Source organism: Rhinolophus ferrumequinum, chromosome 22, assembly GCF_004115265.2.
Source record: "Rhinolophus ferrumequinum isolate MPI-CBG mRhiFer1 chromosome 22, mRhiFer1_v1.p, whole genome shotgun sequence".
NCBI lineage: Eukaryota > Metazoa > Chordata > Mammalia > Chiroptera > Rhinolophidae > Rhinolophus > Rhinolophus ferrumequinum.
In genome coordinates this window covers 51,260,150-51,285,754 of record NC_046305.1, presented here as the reverse complement: position 1 = coordinate 51,285,754, position 25,605 = coordinate 51,260,150, and the positions used below count along the sequence as shown (strand labels likewise).

General features: G+C 49.4%; 2 protein-coding genes across 5 annotated transcripts in view; both read right to left on the bottom strand.

Annotated features, from left to right (window-relative positions):
- Positions 1-358: 358 nt before the first annotated feature.
- On the bottom strand, positions 359-8,147 carry PSMD4 (proteasome 26S subunit ubiquitin receptor, non-ATPase 4). The gene is made up of 10 exons (XM_033092102.1): positions 8,064-8,147; positions 4,451-4,591; positions 3,159-3,273; positions 2,735-2,821; positions 2,511-2,579; positions 2,138-2,353; positions 1,657-1,765; positions 1,364-1,495; positions 1,214-1,281; positions 359-646 (listed from the first exon to the last, which is right to left on the bottom strand). Exons 1-10 carry the CDS (start codon positions 8,087-8,089, stop codon positions 476-478), a joined length of 1,134 nt encoding a protein of 377 aa, XP_032947993.1. The 5' UTR covers positions 8,090-8,147; the 3' UTR covers positions 359-475.
- A 5,559-nt stretch (positions 8,148-13,706) lies between these two features.
- The window catches only part of PIP5K1A (phosphatidylinositol-4-phosphate 5-kinase type 1 alpha), a 32,594-nt gene continuing 20,695 nt past the window's right edge, over positions 13,707-25,605 (bottom strand). For 2 of the 4 annotated variants that reach the window (XM_033092099.1, XM_033092100.1), the window contains exons 7-15: positions 25,239-25,538; positions 22,391-22,596; positions 21,597-21,680; positions 20,731-20,779; positions 20,460-20,544; positions 19,296-19,442; positions 18,974-19,103; positions 15,824-15,872; positions 13,707-15,323 (exon numbers count right to left, since the gene is read on the bottom strand). In XM_033092099.1, the coding sequence (XP_032947990.1) occupies positions 15,321-15,323; positions 15,824-15,872; positions 18,974-19,103; positions 19,296-19,442; positions 20,460-20,544; positions 20,731-20,779; positions 21,597-21,680; positions 22,391-22,596; positions 25,239-25,538 (1,053 nt within the window). In that variant the 3' untranslated portion in view covers positions 13,707-15,320. Of the gene's footprint in view, positions 15,324-15,823; positions 15,873-18,973; positions 19,104-19,295; positions 19,443-20,459; positions 20,545-20,730; positions 20,780-21,596; positions 21,681-22,390; positions 22,597-25,238; positions 25,539-25,605 lie in introns of those variants that run through there. The other 2 variants (XR_004421497.1, XM_033092101.1) reach the window with 2 other exon arrangements.

Genomic DNA, 25,605 nt, shown 5'->3' with positions numbered 1-25,605 from the left:
CCATCGCTCCTTTATGGGCTGGCCCTGGCATGGCCTCTGAATCCCCAAAGGCCAGCAGTTTTCTAGTCACCTCTATGGCCCTAGTGCCTAACACAGTGACTCTCAGCAAAGCTCCTCTTAAGGCCTAAGTAAAATAGCCCCCGGGCAGGAGAAATATGAGGGACTGCGGTGATGGAGACGGGACTGTGGTGATGGAGATGGTGATGGAGAAGGGGAAGGTAAGCAAGTCAACATTCAGAGCCCAGGTCCTGGAGACACAGAGAACTCAACGGGGGATTCTGTCCTTCACGCCACGTACTCCTCTCTCACACAAAGCCACCATTTGAATCAAAAAAGAAAAACAAAAAACAAAAAAAAAAAACCCAAAAAGTTGCCAAGCTTTATTTAGCTCTAATGGTTACAGATATCATATCTACCCCACGTCCCGCCTGCCCAGCCAGGCCTGAGCAGGCTCAGCTTTTCTCTCCCTCCAGTCTCATTTCTTCTCCTCCTCCTTCTTATCCTTCTTGCCATCCTTGGTGGCCTGGGAGGCCAGGGAGCCCATGGCATTTCGAATGGCTTCATTGTTGGGATCCACGCCTGGAAGGTTCTCCAGGACGCTCTGAAGGAATTCGGGGTCCTGCATCACATCGTAATCATCCTCCTCCTGAAAAAGGGCAACGTCAGCTGTGGGGGGGGAGCGAGCGAGCAAGCGTGAGAGCCGTGCGCATACGGCTGCCTGAGACCCTCTCCACCTGACTGTCTAGGGGTTGGGGCACCTCAGCCAAGGGCAGGAAGGACGACTCGGGAAACACCCAGTGCCTACATACAGTACGAGCGCAAACACTGATTACTGACCAGGCAGGAAGAAGCCTGGGCGCTTTGCTTCCTGAGCTCAGAGGGTAGAAACATGCCATCACGTCCAGGTTTCCTCTACCAGACACCCGCTCCCCCGTTTCCTTTTTCCTAGACCCTCTTTCCACTTTCCCAAGAGGATGATATCCTACAGACCGTCCAGACTGTTCCCACCAGCAAGGACGATGACAGAAACTAGGACACGTCCCCAACTCTGACCACAAGCTTTCTGCTGCCTTTGCAAGGTTTACATACAAGAAACACACACCCAGGTGTCTGTTTCCTTCTGCTCCTCAGAGCTCATCTATGGACCTGGGAGACGAACGTCCCAGGCCGAGGGCTGAGGCCTGAACACCAGGGGCTTCTAAGCGGCCCTCACCTTGGCGGGCTCAGATGTGTCCATGGCTGAGCTGGCATCAATGTCGGCTGACTCTGCCTGGCCGAACTCTGAGGAGAAGAGGTCAGTCTGGTGAGAGCCAGTCCCCAGCCCAGGCCCCGGGCCCGAGCACAGCCACCTGTGCCCACTCACCGGCACCCTGCAGGGACATCTGCATGGCGTAAGCAATCTGCTCTTCCTCAGTCATACTGCTTAGGTCCGGGAGCCCGGGGCGGCCAAACTCCTGCTGGCTGATGGTCATTTTTAGCAAGGCGTCATCTGAGTCTGGGAAAGGGAGAGGGCGGCAGGGCAGAACTGGTGCCATGTTCCACAGACCCCCGCCCACCCCAACCATCCCCTCAGCCCCTTCTCCCCACACTGCAGATGCCCCACCGCCACTGAGCGAGCACCCTGCAATCCTGGGAGCCCAGACTCCAGTCCATCACCTTCAGTGCCAGTCGCAGCAATCCCGGCCTCGGCGGCAGAGGCCGCAGCTGCGCGTCGTGCCTCCTCCTCCTGCCGCTGCCGCTGCTCTTCCATGGAAACACGAAGGGCCTGGCAAAGGGCAGGGCAAGGTCGGCCGGGCTCCCCCCCTCAGTGCTGGGGAAGTCCACTGAGGCGGGCAAAGGAGCACAGGGGGCAGCGTCTGCTGTACGGATATGGGGAAGGGGCCCGGGAGGTGACACAGGACAAAAGGAAGGACCTGCAAGAAGCCTGGGGAATGACCAGGAGAAGCGAACAAGAGTCTGGCACTGGTGCCCTAGAGATCAGGCAGAATTATGGGGCCGAGGGACCACAGGGGGTCTGAGAAGGTGGGCGAGGGTGCTGAGGGCTGCCTAGCCCTCGAGAGGCTATGTGGCGTGTGCGTATGTCAGCAGAGGACAAAGCAAGGCCCTTGGGCCCCACCCGAGGTCAACGTTTGCTCACCAGGGCCAGCTCAGGATCGGCACTGGGATCCACTCCAAATTCAAAGTCACTGGCACCGAGACCCAGCATGGCACCACCTTCACCAGCCAGAATTGGAGAGCTGATGAGGGCATCAGCCAGGCTGGGCCCAGGGGGCACTGTCACCAGATGGGAGCCGGTTCCATCTTTGCCATTCAAGGTGTTCACAAAGGCTGTCAGCTTTTCTGTGTTCACCTCCTGGGGGCGGGAGGAACACAGGGCTGTCCTGCCGCGCGCTCCCCATTCTCTGCCGTCCGACCTCGTCCGCAGCCTCTCCCGCGGTGCAGGCTGCCCTCGGCGTAAGGACTGCTCTCTGCCCATAACCAATCCGCGCCCCCACCCAATCCTTACTCACCTCTTCCCCAAAATTGATAATGTCAACATTTACTTTCTCCTTCTTGAGGCGTTTAGCCAGTTTCACCAGCTGGGAAGAAGGGGAGAAAGCTGAGGAAAGCTCTTCCAACCCAGGGGTGACACACCTCACAGAAGTCAGCTGACCTCCCCGTTCCCCCTTCCCCCGAGGCAGGAACCCACTGCCTCCACCGGGGGCCCCGTCCCCGCGCATGCCGCGGGACTCACGTCCTTCTCGTGGTCCTCCACGGGGCTCCCCACGAAGGCGATGATGCGCATCTTGTGGTTCTTGCCCTGTCGGTGCTTCAATGCCAGCTGTGCAGGAGGAAGACGGGCTGGCGTCAGCCGGAGGCCCCGCGCTCTGTGCCGTCGCGGTTTCCATGAGTTTCCAGCCCACCACCACGCTCACACACTGCCTAACCATCTCCTCTGCCCTCCCGCTGGCTGTGGGCGAGGAAGGGGCGCTCCCTCTGCATTCTAGGGGCCTCCCTTCACAATCCTCACCCACCCTGGGCTTCACCCCACCACCTCCTTTCCACTCCTTTCTCTCTGCCCTGGCTCTGGTTCTAGCTGGAGTCCAGAGGAAAAACGAAACGCGCTGGAGGCGGACCCTCAGGCCCGGGAGGAACAATCCCAGGGACCCAGGACTCACGTGGGCCACGCGGATGCCAGTGCAGAAGGTGATCTTGCCCTTGGGCTGCACCGTGTGGAGCTTGGACAGGATGCGGCCGGTGTCAGGGGTGAGCGTGGTCAGCACCTCACAATCACTGCGATGAGGAGAAAGCATTTCCAACACGTCAGGTCAGGATGCATCTTTTCTTTAGAGACTTGGAGCATAACTGTAATCTCTGTTTTTCTTAACCAAACGTCAATGTTTAGAGAGATCTTACAATTCCTCTCATCACAGGAAAAACAAATAACTATGTGAGATGTGGATGTAACCAAACGTCCTGTGCTCATCATTTCACAATACAGTTGACCCTTGAACAACACAGGGGTTAGGGGCGCTGACCCCCCAGTGCAGTCCAAAGTCCGTGTATAATCTTTGACTCCTCAAAACCTTAACTACAGCCCCTCGGTATCTGTGGGGGACGGCTTCCATGACTCCCGCACCCACCAAAATCCGCGGATGCTCAAGTCCCCTAATAAAATGGCCTAGAACAATGCACATAGTCCGCCCTCCAGATCTGGGATTCCCAAAGATGGATCGAAAATACCACTCTCGATCCATGACTGTTTGAGTCCGTGGATGAGAAACCTGGGGATACGGAGGGCCGACTGACTATATATTTACTGAAAAAAACCTGCGTATAAGAGGACCGGCGCAGTTCCAACCCGCGGTGTGCATATGTGTACACATATGACAGAATCATTATGTGGTCCACCTTATACAGTGTCATATCCAATTATCTCTCAGGGAAACTGGAAAAAACCATCTGGTGTTTAGCAGACGTGAGGCCCAGAACTAAAGGGTGCTTAATTTTGTAGACACAGGCCCTTGTCCTCCCCGTGTCTCTTCCTCACTCCTCTCCCACTGTCTTGCTCGCAAGGCCAAAAATCATCCACAACAGTGGGACTCGACTCGACTCGCTCAGCCTCCCTATTTCTAGCTCTGTTTTCCAGCTAACACACTGGGACGGGCGGTTACTCATTTGAGGATTATCAATTCCTAAAGCAACATTTTTGGGGTAAAGGATGTGTGATAGAAGCTCTGGGGCTCTGATCATTTTTCACTGACTTTAAAATACACCGTGAAATTTTACCCCAGATTTAGCTTCATAACTGTATTAACTTCAGCTGAATCTTAAAAACAGTTACTCTTTATATTTACACTGAAAAGTGAAGGCGGCAGCCCAGGAAAGCGACGGGCAAAAGCCGCAGTGGGTCACGTGGTGGGGGAAGCCCCGCCCACCCACTGAGGCCCCGCCCCTCGGCCCCACGAACTTGGCCAGTGTGATCAGCCCCACGTTGTTCTCCGGGTTGCTGCGGGTCTTGGAGTGACACACTATGTTGACGGCGTCCTGCTGGGCCTGCAGCCGCGTGGGTAAGAAGTCCCCATTGCGCATGTACTCACTGTTGTCCACGCTGTCAGATTAGGAGTGAAAGACAGAGAAGGCACGGTGTGTAGGGTCCGCGGCATTCTCTCCAGTTCCGGGGCCCCCACCCCCTTCCACACCTCTCCTGGGAGGGGCACTGTGGGGTAAGCGGCTCCCCGTCACTGCGGAACTCAGAATCACCTGAGACTTTTGTTTTCCTTTTTTAAATATACAGATGACCAAGCCCTACCTCAGACTCAATGACCAAAATGACCAAAGAAGGAAGAAGAGATTAAATCTCCACTCCACTAGTGATTCTGATAAGCACCCGGGGTTGTGATCTACTGAGGTGCCTCAACCCCCTTTTTATAAGGTGCATGGAAGGGTTATTAAACATCGCCATGGATTCTATGTCCGCTATTAAAATGGGAGCATTCCAAAGGTAGGAAATGAAGAAGGCAACTTAAAACTATTTATAAAACCACACACTTGGTAGCATCGAGTGCAGGAAAGCATCTGCTCCGTCAGCTGGACTGAAGTGCAAAAAACGGTTTCATGGATTTGAGGTCTGACCTCTTCTTTCCCTGCAACTTTTCACAGTCTACATGGATCCACATGATACGAAATACAAGCTCCAGGCTTCCAGAGACCAAAAGAAGGCAGGGAGGGAAGCAGTTCCGCAGGCCCCTGGACAGGATCAATTCCTGATGACCTGAGGGCCCTCAGAACTCTAACAATCAACGATTCCAGCTGATGCTGCAAGGAAGCTGTGTCCTAGATAAGACATCTCATTTATAGGGCAGGCAAAATATGGGCTCGGGCGGCACTTTTCTTCTGTAGTATTCTTTGCCTGCCAGTAAATACAAACCTAAAATGATGAAGAGCGCTAATTAAGAAGCTACTGGAAGGCAAAGCAGAAAAGGGAGTAAAGGGCAGTGTTCAGGCACAGGTTCAAGTCCTGACTCTGCTACCTGAGGAAGCAACTTCATTTCTCTAAGGTGCAGTTATGTCATCTCTAAACCGGGTTTTACGGTACCTACCCTATAGGCCTGCTGCGAGGATTAAATGCATGGAAAGTTAGCACAATGCCTGACAGTAAGCATGAAACAGACTGGTCCTAACAGTGGCAACTCAATCTAGGGCTGGCTCTACTGACCATTCACTACTATTCTTTTGTCCCTGACACATTGTTTCAGATTATTCCCCAGGCAGGGAACTAACTGCCTCTGTAGCTTCACATACCAGGGTGAGTCCAAATATAAAAAACAATGGAGGCTCTGAGGATCCAAAAAGTGTGGATCATGAGCAAGACCAGCAGATGGACGAGGGAGGGCTGGAGGAAAAGCACATATGACAAAATCATATGTCATAAGAAAGCGTCCTTGAGAAATGGGGAGACTGACAATGGAGAGCACGGCAGTAGTTCTCCCCTTTGTCCTGTGTCAGAACCACTGGGAGGGAGAAGTAGTCGATGGTGTTAAAAACACAGACACTCTAACACCTATGTATGTATCCTTACAACACACTGTTTCATTTCCCCGATTTTGAACTTTACATGAATAGACTAATATATGTATTTCTGGTGACTACTTTTGCACAACAGTATGTAATTTTTTCCCAACAAAAAACCTATCAAAATAAGGGCTTAGCGTATTATCCAGCCATTCTATAAAGCCTTCATTTTAAAAAAGAATACAGATGCCTGGAGTTCTCTGGCTGGGAGTCTGACTCAAGCAGCCCAACAATAGTCAAATAGTTGCAATTTTCAATCAACTCCAGAGAATCCTGAGGAAAGCAAAGCATGAGGCCCCACAGGAAAAAGGAGCAGCTGTCATCTTTATTCTGTGCCAGGCTATCACAGTAGGCCACCAACCTATCCCTCTGGGCCAATCTTCCCTCCTATGCCAAACCAGATCAATATTACTAAACACTATTTTGTATGCAGCTCTGCCTTCATCACCCTCAGAAGTTTTTCAACAGTTCTGCTGAAGGGTACGGGGCAGAGTTCAACCACCTTCAACTTCACATTTGTGGTCTTCTACCTGGTCCCACCTACGTTTCCAAACAAAAAGGAACATCTTAAACTTAAACCAACAACCTTATAATGAGGTCACACTAGTCAAGTCCCTAGTCGCCAAGCATTTACACCTCAGCAGCTCTCCCCCGTTCCTCCTAACTGTACAGGCTGCTCCTTCCCAACATTTGTCCAAGTCCCTTCAAGCCCCCTCTAAATTCTTCTTGAGGACTCCTCACGTACCACAGCGATTAACATATGCACAGTGCTATACAGCTGACAGAGAACCATCACGTATATTTCACCCACCTGTGCTATAAGGTACGTGCGTATTACTATTGTTCCCATTTTCTACGTAGATTTTCCACATTCTCAAGAACACGCAGCTGGTTAAGTACCTAAAAACAGGTTTTTGGATTCCAAACCCTGTCCCCCTTTCTCCACTAAGATGCTCTCTCCCAGAGATCGCCAGATTTAGCAAACAAAAACACAGCACTCCCAGTTAAATTTGAATTTCAGATACACAACAAATAACATTTTCGTACAAGTACGTCCTGCGCGATATTTGGGATACAGGTATAGCCATCTTTATATTCAAAAGTATTATTGACCTGAAATTCAAATTTAGCTGGGAGCATCCTCTACTTGTATTTTACCCGGGCAATGCTATCCTCCCCCAAAAGAAAACCCTGTTCCCTCCCACTGGAGATTTGTGTGTGTGTGTCCTATTCCGTATTATATTCTATGCTCACACTTAGAAGAAACTCTTGAAACCGTGCAAGTCCTGTGTCCTCAGCTTCTAATCCAACTCATAATAGACACTCAGCTCAAGTCTGAGACTGATGAAGTCAGGCCAGCTCACCAGATAAGCCAGAGTCCTGGGTTTAAATCTAGGCTCCACCGCTTAAGTAGCTGTGTGACTTTGGGTAAGCCATTGAAAACTGCTGAGACTCGGTATTCTCATCTGTAAAGTGAAGAGCTGTTTACCTTCAAGTGCCGTAAGGTTTAAGTGAGATAAAGTAAATTAGTGCCTGACACACAGAAAGCACTCTGTAAATAGTATCTTTGAAGATGACACAGGGACAGGTAAGAGAGTTAGAGACGAGTGAATAGGCCGGGAAGGGATTTATCACCTCTCTTCCTAACATCTATTATGTTGAGAAGAGGCGAGGAGGGCAGAAGACTACCACGCTGAATCCGAGAAGCAGGCCTCTGGCTAAACACAAACCTGGGGCTGGTCTAGAGAAGACGACGCTGGAACAGAGAAAGGCAGCAGGGGTCGGCCGGCCAATGACTGTCCGCGGGGTGAAGGTTAACCTGGGTACCCCGGGCCTGTCCTCTCCGGCCCCGGGATGACTCAGGGAGTCCTTGGGGCTCCTTTCTCCACGGCCCAAGGCCGCATTTCTCGCATCAACCCCCACTCCCACCCCAGGCCCGCCCGGCCTCCGCGCGACACGCGCCCCCGACCCACTGCCGCCTCTCACGGGGCCCCGAGATAGTTACTCACCAAACCATAGTGCTTTCCAACACCATCTTGCCACTTTCCACTCTCCGGGACAGGTTCTCCTGGACCGCCAAACAACAACTCCCCCGATTGGCCCAGCGCTCTTCGCCAATCATAGACATCGGTTCTGCCAGCTGGTTCCGCCTACGTCCTCCGCGTTGCATTCTGGGAGTTGTAGGCGCAGCCAAAATAAAAGGACATGTGGGGGCGACGGAACCGAAGTAATCCCAAAAAGGAGGGTCCCTTCTTCACCTTGCAGGCCATTCAAGTTCTCTGGAGTTCTCAGCTGACGGGATCTAAGAGAAGCTATGGAGGAGCCTTTGAAAGTGTTGTGGATGCATCGGCTCCAGTGCCGTCATTTTCAAAATGTGGTGGGATCACTTTTCCCAGCTCCCTCTGTTTGCCATAGCACTTTGTTCATCTAAGTGAGCCCTTAATTCTCTGAATTGCATTTACTTGTGTATCTGTCCCATTTAATTAGGGCAGGAAAGGTGTCGATAGCTGCGCTTCCTGAGCTCAATATCTGTACTGAAATACCGTAGAAGCCCTGAAAAAGTTTGACAAAACAATGATTTTAACTAATCTCCCAAAGAATGGGAGACAAAACTAGTAAACTATTTTGGTTTGTTAAAAGAGAATAACATTTAAAAATGCTTTGGACTACCTTCTACTACACACACACACACACACACACACACACACACGCAAAACTGGAAATTCCAGGTGTCTGTCTTGGAGGGAAGCATGGCTACAGAACTACAAACTTGGAGACAGGGGAAAGGAGTATTGTAGATATTTCCTAGATGTTGGTAACGTTTCAACGGATATGTTCAAAAGTTATTGGTAACCATTAGAGATTGTGTAAGTAAAATATCCATATCACTAAAGGGGGGAGAAAAACCATCAATATAACTATAGATAGGCAAGGGGAAACAAAATGAGAAAGCACAGAAAAAATAGTGCCAAGTTCAAACATAACCAAAATATTTTTAAAACAAGAATTCGTTGTTTTAATAAAAGAAAAAACAGCTACCCAATATAACTAGAGCTGTGCCACACTAAGAGACAAAAGATAAAAACAGGAAAAAACAATATATCAGGCAATAGTAATAAAAGAAAGCATGTGTAGCTAGATTAATGTATAAAAGAGAAATCAGCACAAATAGCTAAACTCAGGTCAAGAGAAGAGTATTTCATAAAATACAAAATTCATCAACAAAAAAATGCTCTAGGTGAATCAGGTGAAGCAACTCCATAGATAAGTTGAACATCAGGGATAATTACAAGCCAGTATGCTAAATGGATAAGTAAATGAAGATAAACATTCAACCCAACTGAATGAAAACCATCATCACTGTTCTGGGAAAACATGATGTATGATATCTATGCAGGGAGGTGTCACTGTCTCAGCTTTAGTCATTTAACAGATTGTGACCAGTTTTTAGTTACTATACTTTTAAAAGTCCATGGAGATATTGCAAAGAATACAAAATATAATGGCCGTAAAAAAAAATGAGATAGTGAAAATTAAGTCCTATAAGATTGATTTGATTCAACCTACAGAATGGAGAACTAAGTCTTTAAATAGAGAAGATGTCTTGTTAGAACTACTATGTCAGAAGCTTTTTAATTAGGAGATATGCGAGTTGCAACATGCACACAAAAGATGAAATCTGATTGGATCACATTTCAGTAAAACAAGAGCTCTCTAATAAAAAATTTAAAAAAAGCAGTAACTAAAACCATTCATTTACCTGTGGGTCAGGCACTGTTCTGGGTACTTGCAAGGGAACAAAACAAAGTCCTGCCCACATGGAGTTTACATTGTCTGGGAAAGGGCAGACAATAAATCAGTAAGTCAAGTAATGATAAGCCCTGTGGAAAAAAGAAACCAGGGTGAGTGTGGTTTCTTTTTTATATCAACAGGATATTAAGGAAGGCTTACATTTGAACAGAAACCTGAAGGTTACCTGGGGGAAAGAACAAGTGCAAATGCCCTGAGGCAGGACTGTACTTTAAGAAAAAGGAAACTAGTAAAGGCTGGAGTAAAGGGAGAGGGCGAGCGAGATGAGGCCAGAGAGGCAAAGGGAGTAAAGAGGTTGGATCATGTACAGCCTCATAGATCATTTCCAGGACTCTGAGCGAGATAAGGAACTGCTGGCAAGTTTTCAAGAAGAGTGACAGGATCTGACTTAATGTTTTAACAGGGTCGCTCTGGCTGCTGCATTGAGAACAGACTGTGGGGGGGGGAAAGAGCAGAGGGAGATAGATCAGGTAGGAGACTACCTCAGTAATCAACACAATATGATGGTGGCTTATTCTAGGGTGGTAACAAGAGGTGAAAATGGTGACGTGTGGTTGGATTTTGAGTATATCATAAGGCATAAAACTGATAGAATTTGCCAATGTATTTGATGGAGGATGCAAGAACTGGAAGAATGGAGTCACTCTTTCCCAAGACGGGTTGGAAGGGGCAGGTACCAGAAATTCAGCTTTGGACATGGTGGTTCAAGATGCCTGTTCGACAGCTGGATGGAGATGTCAAGTAAGCAGGTGGATATGAGTTTGCAGTTCAGAAAACAAGGTGTGGGCTGCAGATAAGAAATTTTGTGACACTTATATGGCATTTAGATCCTGAGGTGACAGGGCAGTTGGACAAATTATACAGGGTCTTAAGGCCACTAAGGACTTTAAAAAATTACCTAGTGAATGTAGACTAAAAGAAGGGGTTCTATGATTGAGCCTTGGACCACTTCAATATTTAGATGTTAGCGAGAAGAGGATTAACCAGAAAAGAGGATGGAAAGGGAGCAGCACAGCGTGATAAGGACAGTAGGGAGAAAGTAGTGCCCCAGAAGCGAAGTGAAGAAAATGTTTCAAAGAGGAGGGAGTAACATCCTGACAGATGCTGCTGGCATGCCACGTAAGATGAGAACCGATATAATTAGCAACATGGATGGCATCAGCGATCTTAATAAAAGATGTTTTGGTCGGGTGGTTGGGGCAAAAACTTGGAGTTCAAGAATGGGGTTAAAAAACAAACAAACAACAAAACCACTAGTTATGTCACGGGGATACGTTCTGAGAAATGCGTCATTAGGCAATTTCGTCGTTCGACCATCACAGCGTGCACGTACACACACCTAGATGGTGTCGCCTACTGCACACCTAGGCTGTATGGGACAGCCTACCGCGCCTGGGCTACACGCCTGTACAGCATGTCACCGTACAAAGCAACACGAGATGAAATCAGGCACCAGAGAAAACCATGGGATCAAGAGGCACAGTAAACATGAGATGTGAGTGAGGGTACAGATGACATAACGTGGCATACTGTTTTATAGCCAACTTATTTTTAGTAAGCAGAGAGTTCATTCTGAAACAACAAAGCTAAATACATAAACCAATAATATAGTTGCTTACCAAGTATTACAGACTGTACATAATTGTATGTGCTATCCTTTTATACAGTTGGCAGTGCAGATCTGTTTACACTGTTGTCACCACAAACACGTGAGTAATGCGTCGCGCTACAGTATGACAGCTCTGATGCACTAGGTAGGACTGTTTCAGCTCCGTGACAATCCTATGGGACCATCATCGTTGGATATGCAGTTCGCCCTTGACGGAAACGTCACTATGTTGTGCATAGTGTGTTTGTAAAAATTCATTAGGCAGCTGGCTAACTTTGACCACTAACTGGATATTTGGTATTAAGCAATTATTAATTTTTTAAGGTGTTATAATGTTATCTCGAGTTATATGTTGAAGTATTTATGGATGAAAGGATATTATATCTGGGATTTATTTTAACTTAATTCTTTGGAGGCAGAGAGAGAAGGGGGGTGGGTAGAAAGTATAAATGAAACAGACTGGCCTTATTCGTGATGATTGAAGCTGGGTGATGGGTACACGGTGGTTTACCATACTACCTTACTTTTAGCTTGGAAATATCGATAGTAAAAAGTGGGAAAAAAAGGGGGGGGGAGGGACAGTTCAGGAACAGCAAGCAGATGCTTGACAAAGGACTTTTAAAAGATAATTTTACAGCCGATATTGGCCTGCTTCTTGTGTCCTTGAAAAACTAAAGAATACACAGCTTCATCTGGAATCTACTATTTTAACTGGCAAATCTCCGCTTAAAGAATGAAGGAGACGCCAACTCTGGTGAAGAACTTTCAGAACAGCTGGGATGGACATGCTTAAAACATTGGGCCAGGATTTCCAGCTTTATTATCCTACCATTTTGATTTCCCTAACTTTCAGTTACGTAAGTTTTAATTCACAGGCCCTGCTTGCACGGGCAGATTGCTGGGGAGCTACAGTACAAGTAGTAGCTGCTTCTCAGCACTAGAGGCGCCCTCTGACCGTGAGGGTGTCCACTGCTCTCAGCAGCTACATGAGTATATTGAAGAGGGAATGACAAGGCAAGGATAGCAGAAAGGCCATTTATGCCTAAAAGATGTTCAGATTCAATTCCTATTAGGGAAGAAGCTTTCTCCTTCTGCAGCCTAAGGTAGGGCTCAGCCTGTGGCTCAAACTCAACACTCTAAGAACCCCAATTCCTCCCACTCCAGTGACATCCCATCAAGTTGTTTGCTTATTACTATCTGTTCTCCCTTAGCCTCTAACTGATGCCACCAGCATCCTGGGCCCACATCGCCATACACCTAGTTTATCATAGCCTAACCCCTCGGCCTTTTCTATCCACTCTGATCAACTTTGCACGCAGGTCTCCCCCCACCATGGTGCTCACCGCGGGCTCCGCCTTGTTCTTTAAAACAGACCGCTCTACCCTAAGCCCTCCTGCTCAAGTGCAACTTTCCCCAACACCTCCGCCCACGGCAACCCTGAATTTTCTTCCACCTTTACGTTCCGCATCTCTCTTTCAGGGAACTGAAACCCTTAACTGGATCACATCTAGGTCATTTTGGCAGACGTGTCACACACGCTCCTCCTGGACCCTGTGAACTCTTGCAAGTCAATCACTTGTTTTGACTGCCCAGTGCATTGCTCATTAGCTGCTGCATGGGTATTTGCAGAATGCCCTTAACAAGACAGAAAAGAGTGCTGTGCAAAGGAGCAGTATTTAGTTAACTTGTTTCTCTCCAAAGTTCCCCCACCCACAAGCCTGAGACCAGCCCCGCCCCATCCCTTTCTGTCTAGTTCCCATCACGGTAAAAGTGCTAATTGCAACCTCACATGAGAAACAGGTGAGGGGAGCAGTCTCTCTGCCTTTCTGAGGGAGACCCAGGGCCCCAAGGCAGGAAGGGAGAGTCCGAGGGCCAACCAATCTCCAGCTGGCGTTTCCCACAGTTCCTCTCCTTTCCTCTGGAGCTTTGGGCCCCCAAATCCCTCAGTTTTGGTGGCTTGCAACCAAGGCAACAGGCCTACAGCAATTCCTTTCATATTCATGCACAGCTTTTCCTGTGTGTTTCAGTTCAGATGAAGGGGGTGGCTGGAAGGGAACAAAACCATTTCTCTCAGCCTGAGTTAGGCTGGAGCCAGAGCAAGGGGAACGGAAAGGATGCAGCGTTTTGTTCAGAGCGAGGAAAACAAAACTGAGCCTGGGTGGTGGGTAGGAGGGCAGAGCAGATGGCATGTGAAAAAAAAGAACCAGGAGGAAACGAGAGGTCTAAACAACGGATGAAAGTTTAATACATTAAAATCATACATTTATCACTTATATTGCATTTGCCATTTCTGAACAATACAAAGTAGAGGCAAATAGTGACATTTCATAAAAATGTTGATTTCCCATTTCCTCCCCTAAGACCCAGCCTCCCTCGAATGTCCCCTCCCACCCCGTACAGAACTGTGTCCTGAATAAAACACTTAAATACATCATAAATAGTAAATTATGAAAAAAAATAGCAAGAATTGTTTCTTTCCTTCTTGTAAAAAAGAACATGGCAGCAAAGACAAGCAGCCAGAAACTGGCTGGGGGTGTCTAATATAGACAGTTACTTGGGGTTCGGGCTAACCTACTATCACGGTAGGGTGGGACGAAGAGGGGGGAGTACAGGAATTCAACAATCTGCCTGAGAAGCCAGGCCCCCTTCCTCCCAACAGGAGAGGAGGAGATCAGATGGAGAACTGCAGCTCTCGGAGATGGAGGGAGAGGGGTGACATCCCCATTTCCAAGTTCTCTGCACGAAGAGAAGGGCAGAGCATGTGGCACTGCAATGACCTCGGCGAGGCAAAGCTCTGCTGGCTCCCGTGCGCTTCCGAGGACAGTCTGTGGCCTCACAGATGTGGGCCGCCCGTTCCACAAACAGGTGTCCCCCCTCCACCTGAGTTCCACAGACAGCAGAACACCGCTGGAAAAGGTGGCAAGAGCAAGGAAGAAATCTCCTTTGGAAAAGAATTGAAAATTCATTTGATAAGTCTTCACATATAGAAAAACCACCAGAATACATTTCAAAAGGCAAAACAGGAAGAGTGGTCATAGGCTGGCAGTGAGGAGGGTCGTGCCAGGAAGGGCCCTCATCTCCTAGCCCTATGACTGCCCCACTGCTTTAACAAAAGGGGTGAAGATTGGCGATGCCCCACTCTCTCCATTCCTTCAGCCCTAAGAAATTCATCGAGACAGGAGGAGTTAAGAGGAGCTGCTCCAGGCCGAGCGATCGCCACACTGGTTTCTCAAACAGCAGGGCTCTTCTGAGGGAACCCTATGACTAGGCTTCTCCCCAACATGTGGAGTTTTAATGTGAACCTGGCTGAAAACTGTGTGCTGTGCACTACTTTTTTTTCCCTTTTTAAGGAAAGAAAGAAGGTTGGGAGATAGTTAAACACCCTCACTCCCCCAAAAACCTTTACAAAGGTTACAGGGGGCTGAGCGACGGTGGGGATGTGCCAGCCAGTCTGTCCTGAGGAAATTAAGAATCCAGCTCCCGGTGAAAGGTAGATGAGGGGGAAGAAAACCACCAAATCCAGCCACCCCTCTTCCAGCAGGAAGAATGGGGGTTGAAAACAATTCACTGTGGGCACCAAGGCTGGCCCGCTGAGAAAACTCGTGCCACCCAACTCCGGAGGGAGGGGACGCTGCTGTCCGAGGCTGCCCGAGGCACCAATGCCCATGCATGCGAACGGGGAAGGAGGAGATGCTCGTCTTCAGGAAGGAGAGGGCCAGCTCCCCGAGCCTCCCTCACATCCTGTCTGATGACCAAGAAGAAGTGTCAGCATTGCTGTAGTGAGGGCTGACATCCTGGGGTCAGAAAGACGGCAGAATCTTGTTCCAGGTCTTCTGAGGGCTTCTGCTCACTGAGAAGGGACAGGGTATAAAGTTAAGGATGACGAATAGGAGACAAGGAGGTACGAAAGGAAGTCAAGTTCATTTCCCCCTGGCAGGCAGAGTTAAGACGTGTCCTTCTGTTTTAGCCTCAACTTCCAAGTACCATGTTTCCCCAAAAATAAGACTAAGCCGGACCATCAGCTCTAATGCATCTTTTGGAGCAAAAATTAATATAAGACCTGGTCTTATTTTACTGTAATATAAGACCGGGTCTTATATAATACAATATAATACAAGGCCGGGTCTTAAATTAATTTTTGCTCCAAAAGACGCATTAGAGCTGATGGTCCGGCTAGGTCTTATTTTCGGGGAAACATGGTACAAGGTACCAAACACAGAATTTAAAAAAGCAAGGCTTGGAAGGCAGCCAGTCCCTCTAACCTTGCCAATTAACACCTCGTGCCAGCCCCTCAGTGCCTCCTCTTTATACCCTTACAGCACCCACCGCCCCCATACCCCCGCCACTCACATGGGTGAACTCTGACTCTTCAATTTCAAGCTTTTCCAAGAGGGTTGAACTAACAGAAAAAAATGGAGGTAGAGAAACGAATTAGAAGATAAAAATGAAAAAGGACTCTCAAGTCAAATATCATACTGCTGCTCTGTATTTCACTTCAGAATCAATTCAGGATTCAGCAAGAAGAGGCTAAGAAGCTGCTAGACTTAGAAGCACATTGTTTTAATTAACTATTTAGTTTCTTGAACACCGTAAGATATTTCCTAATACCCTCCTCTTCTGTCTTCAATCTCAAGGCATGGCAGGCACCCAAGGGCCACTGCTGCCTGATATTCACGCCGCTGTGTAACTCCCTCCTCTTGGGTGAGGGCTGCCTATCGTGACTTTCTGTGAGCAGAGTACGGTACAGACGATAGGATGTCCATTCTGAGATCAGGTGACAGACGGACACAGCTTCCCCGCAGGCACATGCTCTCTCACTCGTTTGCTCCGAGGGAAGCCGGCTGTCATGCTGTGAGCTGCCTTATGGAGAGGACCGTGTGACAAGGAACTGAGGGAGTACCACTGGCCAACAGCCAGCAGGGGACTGCACCCTGGGTCCAACAGCCTGCAAGGAAGGTTGCTGAATCCTGCCAACAGCCACAGACGTGGGCCTGGAAGCTGACCCTCTCGGCGAGCCTTCAGGTTAGACCCCTGCCCCCGCTGTAACTTCCCGAGACCTCGAGCTCAGCCACACCTAGATTCTTAAGCCACATAAAATACGAGATGATCAATTTGTCGTTTTTAGTTGCTAAGTTTGGGGTAAGTTGTCACACAACAACAGATAATATAGATTTTTGTCCCTGGAAATGAAGTGCTGCTGTAATAAAAATCTAAAATGTGGAAGTGGCTTTGGAAGAGGGAAGTGGACCTTGAGGAGAGTTTTAGTGAAAAGTTTTAAAAGTGCCCTGAATATACTGTAGAATTTTGAACTTTAAGGGGGTTGCCCGTGAGGACTGAAAGGAAAGTGAGACAGAAAAAAATCTTATTAGAAATTGAAGGAACGGGGATCCTTGTGATGTACTGGAACAAAGTTTAGCAACAATGTCACCTGCAGTTGTGTGGAAAGTACCGTATGTGCCTAATACACTGGGTTTCCAAGGCAAGTCCTGAGAGTGCTGCCTGGTTTCTTAATGCTTCTAGTAAAGTATGAGAGAAAAATCATAAATTAAGGGAAGGACTATTAAACAAAAAGAAGCCAGGATTTGATGGTTTTGAAAATTCTGAGCCTCTCCACATAGCAAACAACGTTAAAATTAAGCAACGGCTTCTAAGTGAGGATAAAATCCAGGGCAATGCCAGGAAAATGTGGTCTAAAGATGAAGCCAAGGGTATGATTGTAAAACATTTTTTTAAGGCCTCAGAAAAATCAAAGTTGGTGCTTAAGAGCACTGTTCAGTCAGGAAAAAAATAAAAGGCCATTCAAAATATTAAAAAAGATTAAGGGTATGTCTCACAGATCCTCTCAGCAACAGGGTCTCTAAGGAAGCATAAGCAGAGGGCTTATCAAGAAGGTATCTGTGGGTGTGGCTTTCATGTAATGGAATAAATCCCAATGAGATTCATAGGAAGCCCACAAAATCTTTGAAAGTATTCTATCAGCAGAAACATTACCAGCTTGGACTGAAAGGAACAGAAATAGTGCAAAATGAAAGACCATTGGACCCCCCTCTCCCCCAATTCTACTGGCAGTAATATAAGCAGGCTGAGAATACTCAGCTGCACACACATTCTAGCTTTCACGGAAAAGGAAGACTCAGGAGGCAAAACCAAGAGTCCAAAGGGGAGAGCCAAGAGCCCTGGAGCATTATTCCCATGCTGAGGCCCGATCAAACCAACCCCAAACATTTGTTCTACTCTGGGTCGCTATGGCTCAGTGAATCCTCTGTGCCTCCATTCTCCCCGTTTCATGCGGGACTGTGTACAGTGGTTACCTGATGTCTGTACACCACTGTCTGCTGGGTGTATGGTGAGAAGACAGCTTGTCTCTTTAGTCTCATAGGTCCACAGATTGAGAGGAATGGCACTCCAGGAAAAATACCTGGGAGGCTCACCCAAACCTGGAGCTAATTTAGATGACAAAATGCTGGACTGCGAGCTGACGCTGTGATGGGATCCAACCTTTGGAGGACACAGGAGGGAATGAACATTTCCTGCACATAAAAGGGTGTGGATCACTGGGGACCAGAGGGTGGACTGCGCTGGGCGACATCTAAGATGGCCCCCAATGAGCCCTGCTTCGCACCCCTATGTAACCAATGCGTTCCTCTTGAGTGTGGGCTAGATTCAGTGAACAGAATGCAGTGCAGGTGGTAAGATGTCAATTCTGAGATTCGGTGAAAAAGACTGTGCTTTCAGCTTAGGTGCAAGCTCCCCCGCCTGCCTGTTCACTGAGGGAAGCCAGCTGACTGAGCTGCCCTATGGAGATGCCCACGTGGCAAAGAACTGAGGGAGGCCCCAGCCAACGGCCAGCAAGGAGCTGGGGCTCTCGGGCCCGCAACCCACAAGGAACTGAGTCCTGCCACGTAAGTGAGCTCAGAAATGAAGACTCTCAGCTGAGCCTTCAGATGAGACCGTAGCCCTGGCCAACAGCCTGACCACCACCTTCTGAGAGCCCGTTAGCCACAGGGCCTGGCTGAGCTGCAGCCGGTCTCCTGACCCACAGAAACCATGACGTATATTACTCTAAGCCTCTAAGTATGGGGATTATTTATGATGATGTACTAGGTTAACACACCAGGTAACAAAATTATGTCACAATCTTTCCACTGGCTTCTTTTGAAAAACTGTTCATTGTCTTCAGTGCCCAGGAAATCTCTCCAGCCTTAAATCCTAAACTGGGAACGCGCACCTACTAACTCACCAGGACGTGAAGGGTTAGTTGGGGTCTTTTGACTGAATACCAGAAAAGTCTACACACGAAGGCTTCCTGGGGGAAGCAGAGACGTTGACACACTTTTCTAAATCACTAAAGATGAGTTCTAAGGAAGGGGAACCTGAAAAAATCTAGTGAAGAGCCAAAGACAAACAACAATCTCTGGGAAAAAACAGAGTTACAGAGGTTCCCAAGGACCTGAAGAGAGAGATGAGAAGATTATATGGAGAAAGAGCCAAGGAACCAACCTTGTAGATAGCATTTGCAAAGTTTCTCCCACTACAGGTGAGAAATAGGGGTCAGGAATAGCCGAGACCTCACTGATTTTCTCCAAAGGTGGAGTCTGAGGTAAAACATCAGGACGACCCAAGTGGACGCCTGGAAAAAAGAAAGGGGAAGAAAATCAATAAACAACAGAGAAGAGAAAGTGGGGTAGGGGGAATATAGTGAAAACTATGTAGCAACTTGGCGTTTCCTGATAGGAATGGAGAGCAGAGGTTCTAGGCGGATGAGGACCAGAAGGGAGGGAGGAGCGCCCATTCACATGGGGACCCCAGCCCTGGCTCTGACCTGACTCCACTTCCGCCTTTGTTGTCACTTGTGCCTTGTATTCCCCAGAGACCGATGGCTGGTAAGTAATGCAGGAGTTGCCGCTGGGGGCTCCTCGCCGAGAGAAAGATGAGCCAGATCGAAACTTTTTGGAAGGAGAGGGCTTCACTTCAAAAGGGAGAGAGAGAGCCTACTTAGCACTCACCTCGGACACCATCACCAAGACACAGATACAGATTGCTAGCATCCCCCACACAAACCCAAAGCTGTTCTTCTGCAAAGCAGGAAGAAGGGTTAACGTCCACAAAGACGGGCTCTACAAGCTGCTCTGCGGAGGAAGGGGCATCTCAGTTCCCTTTGGTTTGGAAGAAGCAGAGCCAGAGGAGGAGACACACGCCTGGCCCCACCTACACGCCGTCTCAGCGGCCTGCTTCCCCCAGGGCCATGGTCACTTTTCTGTAACTCGCGGCTCCTTCACTCAGCCTGACACAGACGATCCCTGCGCTCTCTGTCCTCACAGGACGCATGCACACAGCACTATTACAATACTTTACACTGTCCCTGTATCACTCTGAAAAGACTCCGAAGGACTTTCCCATGTTTCTTAAGACTGGGTGGCACGCCTGGGGCTGTGCGCCTCCCTGAGGGAGGCCAGGAGGAGGAAACGGGAGGGAGGAGCTGCAGTTTACCCGTGGCAGCAGCATGGAAGGTTTGGAAAGAAGAACACTGGCACTTCCCAACAAAGAAAGCTGAGGGAAGACACCAAGCACAGCTGCCAAGCAGAAATCAGTAAGTGCTTCTCCAGCCATTTGGTCCTAGTCTGAGAGCTCCTGGGCACGGGAGACGTAACCGGAAAACAGAACACGTGATAGCCTTGCAATCCCTGTCTAGAGAAGTCTGCTCTGCCTAGCTCAGCCTGCGGCACGGCTCCTACACCCACTACTACACGTGTTGCAATCCCGCCAATTTCCCAGAAATGCCCCTCACCTCAATGACACACGTAGGGAGAGCCAGGGGAAAGCAGCAACTCGGAAACGACTGGGACAGACAGAGACTGACATAAGGACGGACAGCAGCTCTCACGGGACGTGGGCAGAGCAGGAGAGGCCTCTGGACAGAGGTGCCCTGCCCCCCATCTCCGGGCGTAAAGGAGCCACTGGGGGCCACCTGGCAGAAGCCACTTACAGGGGACCTTCTTGAACACTGTGTTGCACATGAAGCGCTGGAACCGTTCCGCGTAGAAGCCGGGCCGGTGCACCGACACCGTGTCCTGCAGAGCACGAGAGATGGCGGCAGGTCAAGACGGGAGGCCCGGCTAGAGGGCCTCGAGGCCAAGGGCAGAGGCCCTGCAGGGGCAGAGCCCGCGAGCGAACTGACAGACACTGAGAGGGCACTTCAGAAGTCAGGGAGGCGGGGGGGGGGGGGGGGGGGGAGCCCCGAGCTGGCAGCTACTCACCCCATCGTGCACCAGAGCTTTCCAAGAGTGCTCCAGCTTCTTCACAAACCTGCCAAGAAAAATGTGCATCACGCAGTCACACAGTTTTTCGGTGAATAACCTTCCAGTTTTTATTTTAGGGAGCTAAAGAGGCAATGGTACTAGAAAGACTTAAAAGGAGAGCGGCCGGGGAAGCACTCCCACTGTTAGACCGGCTTTCCAGAGGACAGAGGGCAGTGCCAGCTCAGCATGGAGACCAAAGGTATTTCTAGCGGGTCCACTGTCCCCCGCAGAGAAAAGGTAGTGAACATGCCCCTGGCAAGTGAGGGACAAGAACATCTACCGTAAAAGGAGAGCTGGAGGAACAGATGGGCGAGCCTGGAAGGGGACTGACAGCTGAGGCCAACACTGAACCAGTGAACCAGGGTATCCATTCTCATGGAGCACGACACCTCACAGGCGCAGGCATGGCGCCTCCGTCCCCAGCTCCACCCTCGCCACCACTCCCTGCCTCTCAGCTCCCAGAACAGTGACCCCCTTGTTTTCCCTCCACGGAAAAGGGGAACACATTTCCAGCTGTACCCCGATGTGGAGCACGACTCATCTCAGGTTTCTCAGCGCCAAACAGACGGTGTGTGCTACCCTGCTGCTGCCGAGGACTAACTCAGCTCCCCAGAGGTACAGGCTGTGTTTGGGGGTGCTGTGCAAAGCCAGCAGCCAGGCAAGATCAAGGAAACAATCCACCGTTTGAAAGCCAGCGAGGCAAGCCGCCCATTGTGGCCACTGCTCCTGTCTCGGGCAGAAGGCGCTGAGAAGCCGCCTAAGAGCACGTGCGCGTGGTGCCCGGCACGCACCGGGCCTGCGGGGTCCGCACGCCGCCCACTCACCTGTACGCCTGCAGAACGTCGATGATGCCGACGTACAGCAGCAGCCTCTCCCCTTTACTGTTCCGGGCGGGTATGCCGCCCATGCTGGGGAGACAGGACATGGTGAGGACACCTGCGGCCGGCGGGGACAGGCTCCCCCACGCTCGAGCCGCAGCAGGACATGGAGCTGAGACCTCAGTGTAACCGCCCCATCTTCCAAACACTGGGCAAGAGCGCGTGCTCGCTCCAGCGCCAGGAACCCCTCTGCCGTGTGTGTCATGCCCGCTGCCTCTACGAAGCACACGTGCCTGCCTCTCCCACCGCAATTCCACCCCGAGGAGCTACCATCACCCCTCCTCGGCACTTCTGGGAACGCCGCCCATGAACTCTGAACTCCCTCAGCACGTTCACGTTTACAGTTACGCTCACGCAGACACGCTTCCTGAGTCATACGAAAAGACAGCTTAAAAAGGACACCGCCCAGAGGGCCTCTGTGGTCCTTCCGTAACTACGCTCCCTTGGTAAGAAAGACGCCTTCCAGAGGGAGGCCTGTAACAAGTTGTTTTGAGGAAAGTTTAATACAATTTGCAGGCAGCGTCTAAGACTACGTGAACTTCAAACAAAGTCCTCATTCCGCCCAGCCCTCCTGCCCCGCTGCACCACGAATGCCCACTCTGACTTCCTTCCCTTTTCCGTCCTTATGAGAGCTCACTCGACAGTTCTGAATCTAGGCTACTCCTCCCAGAAGCTGCCCCCTTCCTCAGGAGGAGAGCTGCCAGCCGACGCTCTGCCTCCTGGTGCCCGAGCCCACTCACTGGTCATGGGTCTCCATGGTGCCACCTCGCCGGGCCTCGCCCTGGATGGACTCCATGGCTGTGGAGTAGAGGGCCTTCTGGGGGGCCGGTCTGCGCGTGTCAGCCGAGCACCAAGTCTCGCTGCTTGCGGGCTCTCGCTGTGCGTGATCTATGTTATGGATGGACATCAGGAGGCTGTAGTCCATTATCTTGAAGCTCTGTAGCACCTAATGGAAGGAAAACCAGGCTCTGAGCCTTGGCAGGTAGGAGGATTGTTTCCAGGATCTCATAGCTTTCCTGACCCAATTCTTCTTGAGAGCGAACCTCCAGGGCTGACCACAGAAGCCCCCTTGTCCCGCCCACTCCTTGCAGAAGAGCGTATCAGCCTCCTCTGGTCGCCCTTCATCTACGTCCCCTCAGCTTTCTTTCCTTTGAGGAACACAAATTAGGCCACTGCCTAGCTCGTAAGATCCTCTTTGTTCTTTCCTTGTCTCTCTTCATGAAAAGAGCATTACATTCTCAAGGGAACAATACATATTTGTGCTGTGAAGAATCCCTGAGGAGGGTCTGTAAAAGTATACTTCGTGACAGCAGATCTGTGGCAGGACCTTATACGGCCAGCGTCAATTCAGTTCAGTCTGTACTGGATCCCCAGCATGTGCTTTTGGGGACATAGAGATACTTAAGAGAGTTTCTGCCCTCAAGGATATTATAATTTAAGAAAAGAAACAAATGTAAAAATAAATACAACACAGTCCACTATGTGCAACAATGGAAGTGCTTCCATGACTGAGCAGCAATATGGAGGCCAGAAGTGACACACACCTAAGTTTGTGAAGGATAAACTGGAGAGAAAATAAGGCCAAGTGCATAAGGAAGGAAGGAACACCGCCAGGCTGGAGGCCCGAGCCAGCACCTTCTGTGCAGGGAGGTACAATCTGGTATTGCGAGAACACAGAACACAAAGGACAGGGTGGCAAATGTGCGAGGTCGGCAGAGGCAGGACAAGGACAGGTATACTGTCACAGCAAGGAGCCGGGATGGTATGCTGTAGTTCCCGACCCTCTCTCCACCCCAGAACAGGGGCGAAGGGTTTACTCCCACAGCTCCAGAAGCTCACTCTGGTGCTGCAGCTCAGCCATTTCGGTGGGTCGATGGAGAAAGGGATGAAGAGCGCGCATGACTGATTCTTCTGTACAGTTTGGGAAAAAGCCTCTGCTCCACTATGTCACTGGTCCTTACAACCGAAGGAACCAAAGTGAAATAGGTATAATCCTGGAGTAGAGCCAGAGTAAGTGAAGAAGGGCAAGGGTGGACCCCACGGACTGAACAGAGGAAGACGATCCTACAAAAGCAGTTCGAGGAAAAACAATCAAAGATGTAGAAAAATCAATAGGGAAAGGTGTCTCAAAAAACAAAAGAATGTATGTTAAGTGGAAATAATCAACTGCCAAACGCTTCAGAAAATTCAAGGAAGGACTGAGGCGGCCTATTTGGCCTCTGGGTAGTCACTGGAAAGTGGTTTAACTGAAGTGGTGTGAGCAGAAGCCAGGCACAGCGGGCTAAGGCAGGAATAGGAAGAGAAAGGCAAAGGAGAAACGGAAGCACTGAAAAAAATCCTCCTAAACTTAAAAGAGGTAAACTTGTTTGTATGTAGAAAGAAAACAGTAAAGGCTGAAGCCAGAGCAGGGAAAGGAAGCAAGTTACCATGTTTCCCCGAAAAAAAGACTTAGCCGGACCATCAGCTCTAATGTGTCTTTTGCAGCAAAAATAATATAAGACACGGTTTATATTATATCACATCACATCACATCATATTATTAAAAACCCAGTGTTATGTTATATTAAAATAAGACTGGGTCTTATTATCAATTTTTGCTCCAAAAGACGCATTAGAGCTGATGGTCCGGCTAGGTCTTATTTTCGGGGAAACACGGTAGGAAGCAGGATCCTAGAGAAAAGGAAATGGATCTAGAAGACAAAGGGACTGACCTAGGGTAAGCCACCAAGTCGGGAAGAAAGGAGATAAAGGACGGTTGGGGTCAGACATGTTTATAAATTGGTGAATGGGTCAGGAACGGAATAGAGGGGTGGCACGGAACAGAAAGCTGAGATGGTTTGTTGAGAAACAAGGCTGGGGGATGAGAGTTAAAAAAAAAAGGTTTGACAAAACAAACAAAAGAAACAAACAAAAACTCAGATCCAGACAACAGAATGGTGGTTATCAGAGGGGAAGGTGGCGTGGGGGAGGACAGAGAGGGTAAAGGGGGTCAGATTCACTGTGAGGGAAGGAGACGAGACTTCGTGTGGTGAGCACATAATAGTGTACAGATGTCACATTATATAGTTATATAATATGAAATTTACATAATGCTATTAACTAACGTTACCCCAATAAATTTAGTGGGGTTTTTATAACTAAAAAAAAGAAAAGGTTTGAAGGGAGTGCCCATCATCTGAAATCTCTGAGAAACAGGAACTGGACTGACGACAGCACTGAGGGCCCGGGGGAGGTGGCCATCAGACATCGGTAGAGATGCCCACACACACAATTGTGTGATTTCCTTCACCAGCACCTGGCTTCCAAGATACAAATTCGCCTTTGGCAGGTAGGACCAAGACCTGAGAAACGACGCTGCTGGTATGGCTGTAAGAACAATGTAGGACTCTGAGGCCCAGGGCAGGTGCGGAGGATAAACAGGGAGGAAGTAAACGCAAAGGTGTCGCAATGCCCTAATGTAAAAATTATTCTAACTGAAGTCTGGGGCATATGGCACGAAGGAACAGCACCCATCTCCCACAGGTTTGATGCCTAAGAACCACCCAGCTGCTTCAGTGACTGAGGGAGGGGAGGAAACGTGACACTCACCAGACAGTCGCGCTGCAGGGTCTTACACAGAGCATTGTACATGTCGGCGTCCAGGAAGAGGCCGTCGGGGATGTCCTGTAAGAAGTCCAGGTCCTTCAGGGTGGGCAGAGGCTTCTCTCGCTCCTTCTGGGAAGCCCGCCGTTTGTAGGTGGAGCCCTTGAGGTCGTATTTGATGTGCATCTTCACCGAGCGCGGCAGGAGGTTGTTCATGACCACGATTCGGATGTTCTTGCCGCCCGCCTGCACACAGTACAGCCCGTAGAACTTAGGCAGCAGAGTCCGGGGGTTCTGGTTGAGGTTCTGAGGGCATGAAAATAAAGAAGTAGGAGAGCAAGTCAGATGATGTTCAGGGAAACTCAAGGGCAAA

Coding starts and splice junctions, on each gene's coding strand:
- PSMD4 (XM_033092102.1), bottom strand. CDS start 8,089: ATGGTGTTGGAAAGCACTATGGTTTG. Junction 1,766..2,137: donor CCGATCCTGAGCTGGCCCTG/GTGAGCAAACGT, acceptor GCCCTTTGCCAG/GCCCTTCGTGTTTCCATGGA. Junction 647..1,213: donor ACACATCTGAGCCCGCCAAG/GTGAGGGCCGCT, acceptor GCCCTTTTTCAG/GAGGAGGATGATTACGATGT.